This window comes from Lepidochelys kempii, chromosome 13 (assembly GCF_965140265.1).
Source record: "Lepidochelys kempii isolate rLepKem1 chromosome 13, rLepKem1.hap2, whole genome shotgun sequence".
In the NCBI taxonomy this organism is placed as follows: Eukaryota; Metazoa; Chordata; order Testudines; family Cheloniidae; genus Lepidochelys; species Lepidochelys kempii.
The window spans coordinates 31,184,575-31,198,592 of record NC_133268.1 but is presented as its reverse complement, the minus strand read 5'-3'; the positions used below and the strand labels follow the sequence as shown (position 1 = coordinate 31,198,592).

Genomic DNA, 14,018 nt, shown 5'->3' with positions numbered 1-14,018 from the left:
CTGCAATGTGAGAGTTGTTGGTGGCAGCTGTATTCTGGAGGGAATGTAAGCCATGTCTGGGGGGGAATTAGACATGTAAATGCCTGGGGGGATATTACGGGACAGAGGAGTGGGGAAATGAGGGGAGAGGGATTTTGGACTGCAGTGAGGAGGGAGGGGGATAAATAAGGATGGATGATAGATGAGGCAAGAGAGGTTGGGGACTCAGATGTGGGAGGCATGGTCCCGCAAGCTCTGCCAGCACACCCCCACCTCATGTACTCCACAGCTCTGTCAGTGCACCCAATCCTGCACCTGAAACCGCCCCACATCCTGCAGCTCAACCTCGTCAGCCCCAACCCTAGTGCACTCCTAGTGCACCCCAATCCCCATGTATTCCACAGCTCTGCCAGTGCACCTAACCCCCAGTGCAGATAAGGATTCAAAACTCAACTCTGAACCTTTGGAAGTTCTCCAGTTGTTATCCAATACATTTAATGTTTAGCCTAACTCAACTTTCAATTCTACCTCAAGGATGTTTTTTCATGTAAACTGCCCATTATCAAAGACACATCTCAATGAAATCACCTTGAATGAAAGGCAAGACCAATCCCAAAAGTGTGGTTTGGTAATTTTGTATGTGACATCACATTCAAAACGTAAACAGCATGTTTCTTGTTTAAGCATTTACTAAATGTGAGTACTTCCTCTTCCACACTGTTCTCCCGATTAAAAAAAAAAATTAGTGAACACAAACACACATTCAGAGCGAGTAGAACTGAACTCCACCTTACTGCAAGTCCTGATTATAGCTATAAAAACGTGTAACTGTGTAAGAATCAATTACCTTTTTGTCCAAGTTCTGTGCTTCAATCTCTAGACTGACAACTCTTGTGTCTTTTATCTCTTCTGCTGAAATCTGTGTTACAAGAATTTAAAGACAAATTAATTTCCAGTGAAGCTTAGCAGACACTCAGGCACATGAAAGGGCCTTTGCTTCTGGTTGTAAATATGTTTTCTTGCACACACACACACACGTCAAGTAACACAATTTAACACTGCCAAAAAGCAGACAAACTTTGAAATTAATTTACCCAAAGCTAATTTATTTAACCAAAGAAATTTAACTCTACATAAAGTGACAAGCTCATTCATTCTTTTAGGGCTATACATAAAGCACAGTTACCGTAATGGTGCCTTTTCCTGCTGGCTTTCCTTTCTTCAACTCCAAAGGCCGAGTGAGTGTTTTACTGGAAACAATCTAAAGCCAAATGAAGACATACATAATTATGGAGTTAGACCCAGAAAACATGGTAACTCTTCAAGAGTAAATTTCCCAAAATCACCTAAGTGACAAAGTCCTTAAGTTCCACTTTCAAAAGTAACCTATACCCCTAGGAGCCTAAGCATCACTGAAAGTCAACGGGACTTATGCTCCTAAATCACTAAGGCATTTTTGCAAATTTTACTTATCCTAAAGCTATACATTCTGAGGCTACAGTATTCCAGCTCTGACATCCATTGATACCCCCTGAAATCTAATATTTATATTCCTTTCACCTCTAATTATTGCCTCCCAATGACACCTTGAGACACTGATATTTTACTACAAGGATCCAAGAAATTCTAGAAATAGAAAGAGGCCATTCAACAAGCCAGGTACTGTTTTAATATATTTGAACCCCACCTTCCTACCCCTAGGCTGAACATCCAACCCTCTGCTCCAGAAATGGTGTAGAGGGGGTCTCCAATACTCATTCAATCTCTGCTGCAATCACCTTCCCTTTTCACACAAAGGCAACTAAACACAGAGAAGTAGCCCTGCTAGAGTTCCCCAATTACCCCATACTCATTTGTTAGATTATATTCCATGATGTTTGATGCTTTCTCCATTTTGAACAATAAGCCATCTCTATTTTCTGAACTTAGAAATTTTAAGAATTTTTGTTCTAGATATTTGTTTTCCAGGACATATTCTTGTGCAATCATCAGAAATGTATGATTTAATCAGGATGGAAAACATTGTTTCTCCCATTGATTTAAAAGGGGCCTACAAAGGATATCTAAAATTTAGGGCTGTTGATTAATTGCAGTTAACTCACGCAATTAACTCAAAAATTAATCACAGTTTTAATCACACAGTTAAACAATAGAATACCAATTGAAATTTATTACATATTTTTGCATGTTTTTCTACATTTTCAAATATATTGATTTCTATTACAACACAGAATACAAAGTGTACAGTACTCACTTTATATTATTTTTATTACAAATATTTGTACTGTAAAAATGATAAACAAAAGAAATAGTATTTTTCAATTTACCTCATACAAGTACTGTAGTGCAATCTTTTTATCGTGAAAGTGTAAATTACAAATGTAGAGGATTTTTTTGTTACATAACTGCACTCAAAAACAAAACCATGCAAAACTTTAGCGCCTACAAGTCCACTCAGTCTTACTTCTTGTTCAACCAATCGCTAAGACAAACAAGTTATGGGAGATACTGCTGCCGGCTTCTTATTTACAATGTCACCTGAAAGTGAGAACAGGCATTCGCGTGGCACTTTTGGAGCCGGCGTTGCAAGGTATTTACGTGCCAGATATGCTAAACATTCGTATGCCTCTTCATGCTTCGGCCACCATTCCAGAGGACATGCTTCCATGCTGATGGGGTTTACGAAAAAAATGTGTTACTTAGAATTTGTGACTGAATGCCTTGGGAGAGAATTGTATGTCCCCCTACTCTGTTTTACCAGCATTCTGCCATATATTTTATGTTATAGCAGTCTCGGATGATGATCCAGCATATGTTCGTTTTAAGAACACTTTCACAGCAGATTTGACAAAACGCAAAGGTACCAATGTGAGATTTCTAAAAATAGCTACAGCACTCGACTCAAAGTTTAAGCATCTGAAGCACTGTCCAAAATCTGAGCGGGACAGGGTGTGGAGCATGCTTTCAGAAGTCTTAAAAGAGCAACACTCCATTGCGGAAACTACAGAACCTAAACCACCAAAAAAGAAAATCAACCCACTGATGTGGTATCTGACTCAGACGTTGAAAATGAACATGCGCCAGTCCGCTCTGCTTTGGATCATTACAAACGTGTCATCAGCATGGACACGTCCCCTGGAATGGTGGCTGAAGCATGAAGTGACATATGAATCTTTAGCGGATCTGGCACGTAAATATCCTGTAATGCCAGCTACAACAGTGCCATGCAAATGCCTGTTCTCATTTTCAGGTGACATTGTAAACAAGAAATGGGCAGCGTTATCTCCTGCAAATTGTAACCAAACTTGTTTGTCTGAGTGATTGGCTGAAGTAGGACTGAGCGGACATGTAGGCTCTAAAGTTTTACATTGTTTTATTTTTTAATGCAGTTATTTTTTGTATATAATTCTACACCTGCAAGTTCAACTTTCATGATAAATAGACTGCACTACAGTACTTGTATTAGGTGAATTGAAAAATACTATTTCTTTTGTTTTTTTACAGTGCAAATACTTGTAATCAAAAATAAGAGCCCTGTACACTGTATTCTGTGTTGTAACTGAAATCAACATATTCGAAAATGTATAAAACATCCAAAAATATTTAAACAATATTGAATACCATTTATTTAACAGTGCAATTAATCACAATTCATTTTTTTAATCGCTTGACAGCCCTACTAAAAATATTGGACTTGTGACCTTTATTTTTGCTTTATTATAACATATAAAGAAAGCCTGAAAGGAGTTGTTTGTTTGGGGTTTTAAGATTTTTTTCTGCTTGTTCTGTACCTAAGAAAAAATTAGGAGTATCTGCTCCCCTGGTTTTGCTGGAGGACATGTTGGGGGTCACAGCACATGTACACTGTTAGCTCTCACACTTCAATGGAAAGAACAGGGGTGTTTGGATTTTTAAATAAAGACCTCTTCTCTTCAAAGTGTTAATCACTGAAGCTAAATAGGTGTTAAAAAAACTTTTAAAATAGTTTTTCACAGTCTGACTTAAAATCTCATCTCCTCTTCAGATGTAATCATTTCACTAGTTTTCCACTCAGACAGAACAGGAATTTCTAATTTAAAAAAATGCAGAAGACTATGCCAAAATCACTTTAAAACTTTCTTTAGGCAGAAGCCCAGCTTCCAGCATACCCTCTTCCAGGGTTGGTCATCTTTAAACAAGTCATTAAATGTAAAATCTTCTCTGCCAGCAGAGAGAGTGAAGATCATTACCGCAATTAAAATGTGCATTGAAACTCATGTACTGTACATATGAAAATATGTAACTAAGCACCTTGGGCTATGTCTACACTTAAAACACCATAGCTGTGCTGCTGTAGTGCTTCAGTGTAGACACTGCAGTGACGAGAGGGGTTCTTCTGTTGCTGTAGGAAATCTGCCTCCCCAAGAGGTGGTAGCACTGTCTACTCTGGATCTTATTGGGATCCAGGAAGTGGGCGGGCAAAGCCCGCTCACTGCTAAAGGATCCCCCCACAGCCTAAGAGGGGGGTCCACAGGACCTGGAAAACCCTGTCTACTCTGGGTGTTAGGTTGGCTTAACTATCTCAGGAGTGTCTATTTTTTATGCCTGGGAGACTCTGCTGTACCAATATAACTTTGCAGTGTAGACCAGCCCTAAGAAAGACTCTTCATTGAGGGCTAGCCTCACAATAAGCTTCATTTTTTAAACTGTGCCCATTCAAGTTATTTAAATATACACTAGGGGGTCACACGTTTTGCAAGTTTTACAGGGTGGGCTCACTGTACTCACCTAGAGGTTCTTATACCCCTCCATTCTCCCCACAAGCTCCTAGTGTGCTACCCTCCCATCCGCCCTCTAATCCAGGGACTCCCTGTAACTGCTCTCCTCCTTGCACACCAGGCTCTGTGCATCCCCCATTCCCCACCATTGGCAGTGGCTCTATGTTTTCCCCATACCAGGGACTATGTGAGAAACCCCCATTCTATGACATTCTCTGCCAGATGCCCTGTGGGCTCCCCTTCCCCCCATTATTTCTTCTCTTCTTTCTGTCTAGGAGATAAGTCACTCAAGATGTCAACATGCTGAACTCTACTGGGAGGATGAACAGAATTGAGACAGAGGTATTGTTATGCTGGAAGGTGCTAACCGTTGAAGGTGTGGCTCTGCTAAACAGATGCCAGAGGCTCCATGTGTTCCCCATTTTTCCCCTTCTATTTTTTTCGCAAAATAATCAGTTTCTGCCCACTGAAACCTAGAACATTCCCTGAAATTTTGAACAGATCACAGTCAGAATTCAAAAATTATCATGTTACAGACAAAGACCGACAGATGCTATCACAAACCCTGCCCAAAAAAATTATTTCTTGTTTGAATGTAAAGAAAAGCTGCACACATTTTGCTCCAACTCTTTAAAAGAAACCAGTTTTGAGCTGGGAAGTTTCTATATCAAAGAACCATCTGAGCAAGTTACAAGCAACTGATACTAATGTTTCAGAACAGCTTTTTCACTTGGCTTTTGGGAGAGTTGGCCAACCAGGATGTCACGTCGTAGAGGGGACGTCAGAAAGGCACCAGAACTGCTGTGGTCTCTATGTTGCAGGCAGGGTAGACTCATTAAAACCTAAGCAATTTAAATCACGGATTCTAATCATGATTTAAATCAGCAAACAGGAAACCCTGATTTAAATAATCAATTTTAATCTTGTTTTGCGTTTGTGCTTTGTAGTTATTTTCCTTAAAAAAAGGCTGATTCTCATTGGTTGGTACCATTAAAACATGCTGATATGCAGCTACTCACAGCCTTTCCTCTAAATTTGATGCTGATTCTTTTTGCTAATCAGGAGGATGCAGTATATCTACGCACACTTGTTCAGATTCTTGATTTTAATATATTTATATCATGTTAGAAATTGGCAAAAGACTCATTTCTGATTTATTAGATGATTAATTTTGGACAGAAATTGGAATTCAATTAAAATGTGAAAAAACAGCATTTTGAAATTATTAGTCAAATAAAACTACCTTAAATGTGCTGGATACATAAGAAAAAAGGAAGTTTATCAAAACACATTTTGCACTTAAAACTAACTGATTTATGAATCAAACGAAGTATTATCTACACTGAGTAAACTGAACAAACAGTTACCTTCTCATAACTGTTGTTCTTCGAGATGTGTCGCTTGTATCTATTCCAACTAGGTGCGTGCGCACCACATGCACAGTCATAGGAAGGTTTTTCCCCTAGCAGCACCCGTCAGGTCGGCTATGGAGCCCCCTGGAGTGGCGCCTTCATGGCGGTGAATATAGGTCCCTGCCGATCCACCGCCTCTTCAGTCCGTTCTTGCTGAATACTCCAACAGAGGAGAAGGCGGGTGGGTTTGGAATGGACGTGAGCAACACATCTCGAAGAACAACAGTTATGAAAGAAAGGTAACCGTTTTTTCCTTCGAGTGATTGCTCATGTCGATTCCAATTAGGTGACGCCCTAGCCAGGAGGTGGGGTTGGAGGTCATGGAATCACTGACTGGAGCACCGCTCTGCCAAATGCTGCATCGTCTCTGGGTAATAGCGCAACGAGAGCTGAAAGCATGAACCAAGGACCACGTTGCCACCCTCCCTATCTCCTGGATCTGGGCCTGGGCCAGGAATGCTGCCGAGGAGGCCTGCACTCTTGGGGAATGTGCCGTTAGTGCAGGGGCCAGTACTTTTGCCAGATCATACCCTGCCTGGATACAAGACGCGATCCAAGATGAAATCCTCTGCAATGAGACCGGAAGGCCCTTCATCCGGTCCGCAACTGCCACGAACAGCTGGTTTGACTTATGGAACGGCTTTGTGCATTCAATGTAAAATGTCAGCACTTGAACGTCCAGGGAGTGTAACCTTTGTTCTTGACTATCCATGCGATGCTTCGGGTAAAAGACAGGTAGGAAAAAGTCCTGATTGGCATGGAATTGGGACACAACCTTTGCGAGAAAGGCTGGGTGAGGCCTACGTTGCACCTTGTCCTTATAGAAAATGGTGTAAGGAGGGTCAGAGGCTAGGGCTTTAAGCTCTGACACTCTCCTTGCTGACGTAATGGTGACTAGGAATGTCATCTTCCATGACAGGTAAAGCAGCAAACAAGTCGCCAGGAGTTCAAACGGGGGCCCCATCAGTCTGTAAAGGACCAGGTTGAGATTCCACGCTGGGATAGGGATAGCTCAGAGGTTTGAGCATTGGCCTGCTAAACCCAGGGTTGTGAGTTCAATCCTTGAGGGGGCCATTTAGGGATCTGGGGAAAAAATTGGGGATTGGTCCTGCTTTGAGCAAGGGGTTGGACTAGATGACCTCCTGAGGTCCCTTCCAACCCTGATATTCTATGATAGGTTGCTTAAACTGCGGGTATAGCTTGTCCAGATCTTTCAGGAAAGCGGTCAGGTGCAGAGACTCAAGGTTGGGATGATGAAGATGACCGTGGTCTTAGGTGATCAGGTCTCGCACCAGGGGCAATGCGATTGGGGTGTCCACTGACAGCTAAAGGAGCGTGGTGTACCAGTGCTGGTGAGGCCAAGACAGTGCTACCAGTATGACCACCGCCTTGTCCCTGCAGATCTTGAGCTGAACACGGGGGATGAGTGGAACCGGTGGGAATGCATACAACAGATGGTCCGTCCAAGAGAGGAGAAATGCATCCCCTAGAGAGGGCAGGCTGTGATTCCAGAAGGAACAGAATTAGGGGCCTTTTCTGTTGCTCTTCGTGGTGAACAGGTCGATTTGGAGAACTCCCCACCTTTGGAAAATGTTGTGCACCACATCTGGGCGGATAGACCACTCGTGATTGTGGAAGGATCTGCTGAGGTAGTCCGCCAACTCATTCTGAGAAACTGGGAGGTAAGATGCTTCCAGGTGAATGGAGTGGGCTATGCAGAAGCTTGAGGGCTGCCCAACATAGGGGAGAGGAACGAGCCCCACTCTGCTTGTTTATGTAAAACATCACAATTGCGTCGTCCATCATGACCCCCACGCACTTACCTTGCAATTGGGCCTGGAAGGTTTGACGTGCCAGTCGGACCGCTCTCAACTCCTGGACGTGGATGTGGAGTGAAAGTTCGTCCTGCGACCAGAGACCTTGGGTCTGGAGTTCTCCCAGGTGATTGCCCTATCCCAGCGCTGACACATCTGTCTAGAGGGACAGAAAGGGCTGGGGTTTGTTGAAGGGGACTCCCTTGCACACCTCCTGTGGGTTGAGCCACCAGTGGAAAGATTCGAGAACCGGCACCAGGAGGGTGATCACCTTGTCCAGGCTGTTGTGCCCTGGACAGTAGGGTGACGACAGCCAAGCTTGGAGAGGCCTGAGCCTCACGAGCTGTACCACATACATACATGCTGCCATGTGGCCAAGGCGCCTCAAGCAACCCCTTGCTGAGGTAGTAGGGTACCGCCTGAGGCTTTGTATGATGTCTGTCATTTACCAAAAGCGAGCCTCTGGCTCAGATGCCCTAGCCTGACCCGAGTCCAACACTGCTCCGATAAAATCTATCCTCTGTGTCGGGTATAGGGTTGATTTGTGCTCGTTGAGCAGGAGACCCAACCTGTCAAAGGTGGAACTTACAAAGCTGACTTATCACTCCACTTGGTCCCTGGAACGCCCCCTGAGCAGCCAGTCATCGAGGTACGGGTAAACCTGCACCTGCCTCTGGTGTAGGAAGGCGGCTACGACCGACATGCACTTGGTGAACACTCATGGGGCCGTTCACAGGCCAAAGGGGAGGACCGTAAATTGGTAATGGTTGTGACTGACCATGAACATGAGGACCCATCTGTGGGCAAGAATTATAGAGATGTGGAAATACACGTCCCTGAGGTCGAAGGCGGCGTACCAATCTCTCGGATCCAGAGAGTGGATAATCATGCTTAGAGAGACCAGGCGGACACTCAACTTTCTCATGAAACTATTGAGGCCTCACAGATCAAGGATGGGTCTGAGACTCCCCTTGGCTTTGGAGATTAGGAAATAATGGGAATAGAATCCCTTGCCCCTTATCTCCTGAGGAACCTCCTCCACTGCTCCCGCGGCGAGGAGCGTTTGAATCTCCTGTATGAGATTCTCGTGACAAGGGTCCCTGAGGAGGGACGGGGAAGGGGGCTGGGAGAGAGGGGAGGAGCAGAATTGGAGAAAATAACCCATTTCCACCATGCAAAGGGCCCAGCGATCTGAATCTGTGACCAACCACGATAGAACTGGGACAGACGGTTGAGAAAACAGGGAGAAGGATCCAGTGTGCAGATCGGTGCGTCGCCCCCAGACATGCCTTCAAAAGGCTTGCTTAGAGCCTGACGATGGCCTTGTCAAGCCCTGGCCCTGGCTGGGCGGAGGATGGGGAGGCTTGTGCCTGCCATTCCTGCCCTGCTTCCTGGAGAAGTCCTGCCTGTGCCGGGAGGTTAGAAAAGCTGTTGGGGCTGTGGTTTAAAATGTTTCCGCTGGGTGGCAGGGGTATGCATGCCGAACGATTTCAGCATCACCCATGAATCGTTTAGGCTGTGAAGCCTGGAGTCTGTTTGCTCCACAAATTAAAATTCTATCTGATGAGGATTGCTTACTGGTTAGCAGTCCTCAGATGGAGCCCTCTAGTCAAGTAGACCTTCCAGACAAAGAGGTCCATCTGTTTGGAGTCTTTCGACTTGGGAGCTGGGCCCTGTTGCACGTCTCTCTCTCTCTCTCGTTTACTGCCACCACTAGCGAGCAGGGCTGCAGGTGAAAGAATAAGTACTCATACCCTTTAGTGGGTATGAAATATTTCCTCTCCACGCCCTTGGCTGTCAGGGGGATGGAGGCAGGGGTTTGCCACAGAGATTTTGTAGTGGTTTGAATGGTCTTTATGAGGGGGAGTGCTACCCTGGATGGCCCTTCAAGATTTAAAATGTCTACCATCGGGTCCTCCAACTCGACCACCTCTTCAGCCTGGAGCCCCATATTGCGGGCGATCCTGTGTAGCAGGTCCTCGTGCGCCTTGTTAGCGATAGGGGGCAGCCCAGAGGGGGAAGACCCTGCTACTGCTTCATCTGGCGATGACGACGATCAAGCTAGAGGCAGCACCGGGCCCTTGTGGCCCTCCTGCTCCCTGGAGGCATCCTGCTTGGCGCTGTGACTTTCGGTGACGACTGCAGCCTCGGTGCCAGTAGTGGGTGCAGGAGCTGGACCCGGCTCTGCACCGCAAACGGACACTGTATCGGAGCCCCAAGGTGTGGGGTGGTCCCTGGCTGACGGAGGTGCATGTCCTTCTGAGGCCACAGACTGGGAGCCCCTGGAGACTGTGCCCTGGGCCTGGTGGTAGGCCCATGGGGTCCAAAATGGCCATTGTGCAGGTCCCTGCCACTGCACCTGGCACAGCACCATCCTGGCATCCTGCCTGTGCCGGTCCGACCAGTGCCAACTGGGTCTTGAATAGTTGGACTCCGCCTCCAAGTCCGATGACTGAGACCTGGAGCATGAAGACCACGGCGGTGCCAAGGGGGATGGTGACAGAGAGCAGTGCCACATGGTCAGTGCTGGAGAACGGTGCTATGTGGATGGAGCTGGGGAATGGTGCCGCTGGGCCAGTGTCAGGGAACGGTGTGGCGGAGAGCAATGCCTCGGGGAAGGTGGACGCCTCATCGTAGCAAGTTTGCCTTTAGACTGTGCGACGCGCTGCGGTGCAGGAGGCCCATCCCAGCTGGCGGGGGACTGCAGAGCCAACATGGCAATCAAGTCCCTTGCGGCCTTGAAAGTGTCTGGAGTGGAAGGGAGTTCCAGCTCCTTCACCTGGCACTCCTGGTCAGAAGAGTCCACTGGCACCAGACTTGACAGCCCCCGTTGAGGGACCCAAAGTCAACAGCACTGGCTCCTGTGTTGATGGTGCTGGGAGCTCCTGCGCAGGATGCACTCCAGCAGCACTGTCCGACCCGGCAGCTTTCAGTGTGGGTGAGAGCCCCCTGCCTGTTTCCTTATGCTGCTTATGTGGCACCGGGGAGTGTGAGCGGTGTCACGCTGCTTCTACAGGCTTCGGTGCTGGGGAGCACCGGTGCCGAGGGTCTCTATGGCCACAGTCCTTCCTCGGCACTGTAACATGTACGGAGGCTGGAGCACTCCGCAAGGACGTGCTCGGTGCCGGATCCTGCCGGCCCGGGGCCGGTTGGGGACAAAGGTCTGCTTCCATCTGGATCTGCTTTAGCCTGAAGTCCTGCTCTTTCTTCATCTTCGGGCGGAACCTTTTACAAATCTTGCACCGGTCTATTTGGTGCACCTCCCCCAGACACTTGAGGCAAGAGTCATGGGGGTTGCCCATTGGCATAGCCTTGTGGCAGGTTCTGCAGGGTTTAAATCCTTTGGATCGAGGCATGCCCCGAAGCCCAAAGGTGGAAAAGAAGCATTTGTGGTGGAGGAAATCCCCACTCCTACTAACACAAACTAGCTATAACTATAACTACAGAAGTGACTATGAAAACTGAAACTATGAAGACATGGGAAAGCACTTGAGAAAGCAAGCGACTGGAGTTCCAACAACCATCACTGGAGGTAAGAAGGAACTGAAGAGGCAGCAGGTCGGCAGGGACCTATATTCACTGCCATGAAGATGCCACTCTAGGGGGCTCCACAGCCAACCTGACTGGTGCTGCTAGGGGAAAAATCTTCCAAAGACTGTGAACATGGCGCACGCATACCTAATTGGAATTGACATGAGCAAGCACACAAAGAAGGAGGATTATTTCTGGTCACCATGCCCTTCAAGGTTTAGAACTAATAGATCTCACCTCTCATACCTTGTTTTTATTCATAGATTGGAAGAGGGAAACAAGCTTACCTATCAATTCCCAGACAGTTACTCAAGTCTGAATGAAACACTGAACTAGCTGAATAAACTGAAATGAAGAAGAGTTTTAAAGCGTTTGAAAACAGGCTGCTGCTGTCAAAATCTGGTTTTACACTTCAACAAACTCTCATTTCAGGTGCTTAGCCAATGACTTCCCGAAGATCGACAGTTAGAATTTCTTTAAAATTTCAGCAGCATTAATTTTTAAATTTAAATTATTTTAACACATTATAGTAAAGTCAGGCCTTAACACAGGTTGTTATAATTTCATATTTAATTTTAAGTAGGCTTATTTTTAGAAAGAAAAATGTATTTAAATTAAAATGGGCTTTTTAAAATCATCATTTTTTGTTCACTCTGCTTGCCAAAAGATCCTACATCTGTAGAAAGAAGTCAGCTGCAGACAGAGTAAAAGATACAAAAGGTATTTTGGATGCCAAATCCCTTTTTAATCTGGGGTCAGTGTTGACAAAGGTATGTCTACACTATGGAGATTATACTGGTAGAGCTATGTCAGCATAGCAAAGCCAGCATAAACCTGTAGTGTAGACACAGTCTACATGGATGGAAGACGGTTTAGGGGACCAGTGTAGGAATACCACCTTTCCAAACAGCAGCAGCTACGTTGACAAAAGCATTCCTGTCAAAATAGTTGCATCTACACTGGAGGTTAGGTTGGCATAGCTTGTTCACAGCCCTGACCAACTCAGCTATGTCAACCTCACTTTTAAGCACAGACCAAGCCTAAATATAGTTACTGCAGCAGAGCCAGCGCTATGAGTCAGAGATCTACTCAGTACCACTCTAAATGGAATGAAAGAAATTCTGCATTTCTGATAGTACTCTTAAAATACAATAGCTGAGAGAACTTGAAGCCATTTCAGACTTAAGCTAGGGGCACACACTCTTTTTCTAAGGCCCGCCCTACTTTTAATTAAGTGGACATAGCTACGGCTGAAAAATGCACACCCTGGAGGGACTTAGCTATGCTAACCTAAGGCCCGGCATAGCTGCAGCTAGGTGGACAGAAGGTAGTCACCGAGTGACGGCTGCTTGGGGAGGTGGATTACCTACAGCAACAGAAAAACCCCTTTTGTTACCGTCAGAAATGTCTATGCTTCTGTGCTACAGCAGCATCGCTACGGTGCTGTAGCTATGCCACTGTAGCACCCATAACGTAGACGTGGCCTATATAAGATCAGTTGAAAGGATGAAATTCTTTCACCCCGAGTACATTAAAGCTTCTGACATCTAAGTTTCTCACGTTTTCAGATTTAAACCTACATTTATCACTACTTTGCAGAACATTAGAGATGACATTTCTGCAAGTACCTGTCCCAGTGTACACTCAACCCCTCCAAGGTAATCATCATCATTTAAGTCAAAGGACTTGTTATCGATATCATATACGCCAAACTTCAGCTTCTGCACTTTCTCAAAGTAATAATCAATGAGCAGCTTCTTGGAGAATTCAGGCTTCTGGCAGTTCTTTATCTTTTCAGTTCGATCCAACTACGCAAAGAAAGAGATGGAGATGATCACTATAGATAAACATATTAACCACACTTTCCACAAAACTCTTTATGTCCCTCACCCTCAAACACTTCTTCATTGGCCTTTATATGCACCGTATCTGAGGGTCTAGGCTGCTAAATCTAGCCACTGCCACAGGGCCTGCTGACCGCTCTGCAACTTTGTACTCCCTGAATTTTAGTAAAGAAATTATATAATCAATTACCACTAAATCTGGTTTAGAGATAATCTGACATTTGAGGAAAAAAGACACTGACATACTCTGTCAGGGGTTCTCAGGACAAATTATTTGGTGGCCTCAGAGTGCAGCCACCAGCTCTTGCTCATGGCCGCTCTCACACTTTTTCCTAAAATATTTCATTAGCTTTATGAAAAATAAATAAATATGCATATCCAAATCACTGTAATTTATTTATTGCTAGCTGCTAAGTCTGCTGTGAAAAGCGACATTAAACATACAAGTATCACTTTTCACAGCAGACTTACTCAGCCCCACAAGTCTGGGGACAAATTAAGCCCTAGGTGGGGGATCACGGGAGGCAGCAGGGGCTATAGACAATGGCACGGGGGGAAGTGGGGGGGCGGTTTGGCAGTGCAGGGCTGAAGCCTGAAGTCCCGCGGGAAACGGAACCCAAAGCCATGTGGCAGGAGCCCGAAGCCAGAGCCTGCCTCCCTGCCACCCCCCCGGCTGAAAGT

The 14,018-nt window shown here is 45.6% G+C and overlaps 1 protein-coding gene across 6 annotated transcripts in view; it reads right to left on the bottom strand.

Moving 5' to 3' along the window:
• Positions 1-14,018, bottom strand: part of CPNE1 (copine 1) — an 80,329-nt gene that overhangs the window by 16,226 nt on the left and 50,085 nt on the right. For all 6 annotated transcript variants that reach the window (XM_073310028.1, XM_073310030.1, XM_073310027.1 and 3 more), the window contains exons 3-5: positions 13,122-13,301; positions 1,166-1,240; positions 827-898 (exon numbers count right to left, since the gene is read on the bottom strand). In XM_073310028.1, coding sequence (XP_073166129.1) covers positions 827-898; positions 1,166-1,240; positions 13,122-13,301 — 327 coding nt within the window. The remainder of the gene's footprint in view (positions 1-826; positions 899-1,165; positions 1,241-13,121; positions 13,302-14,018) is intronic.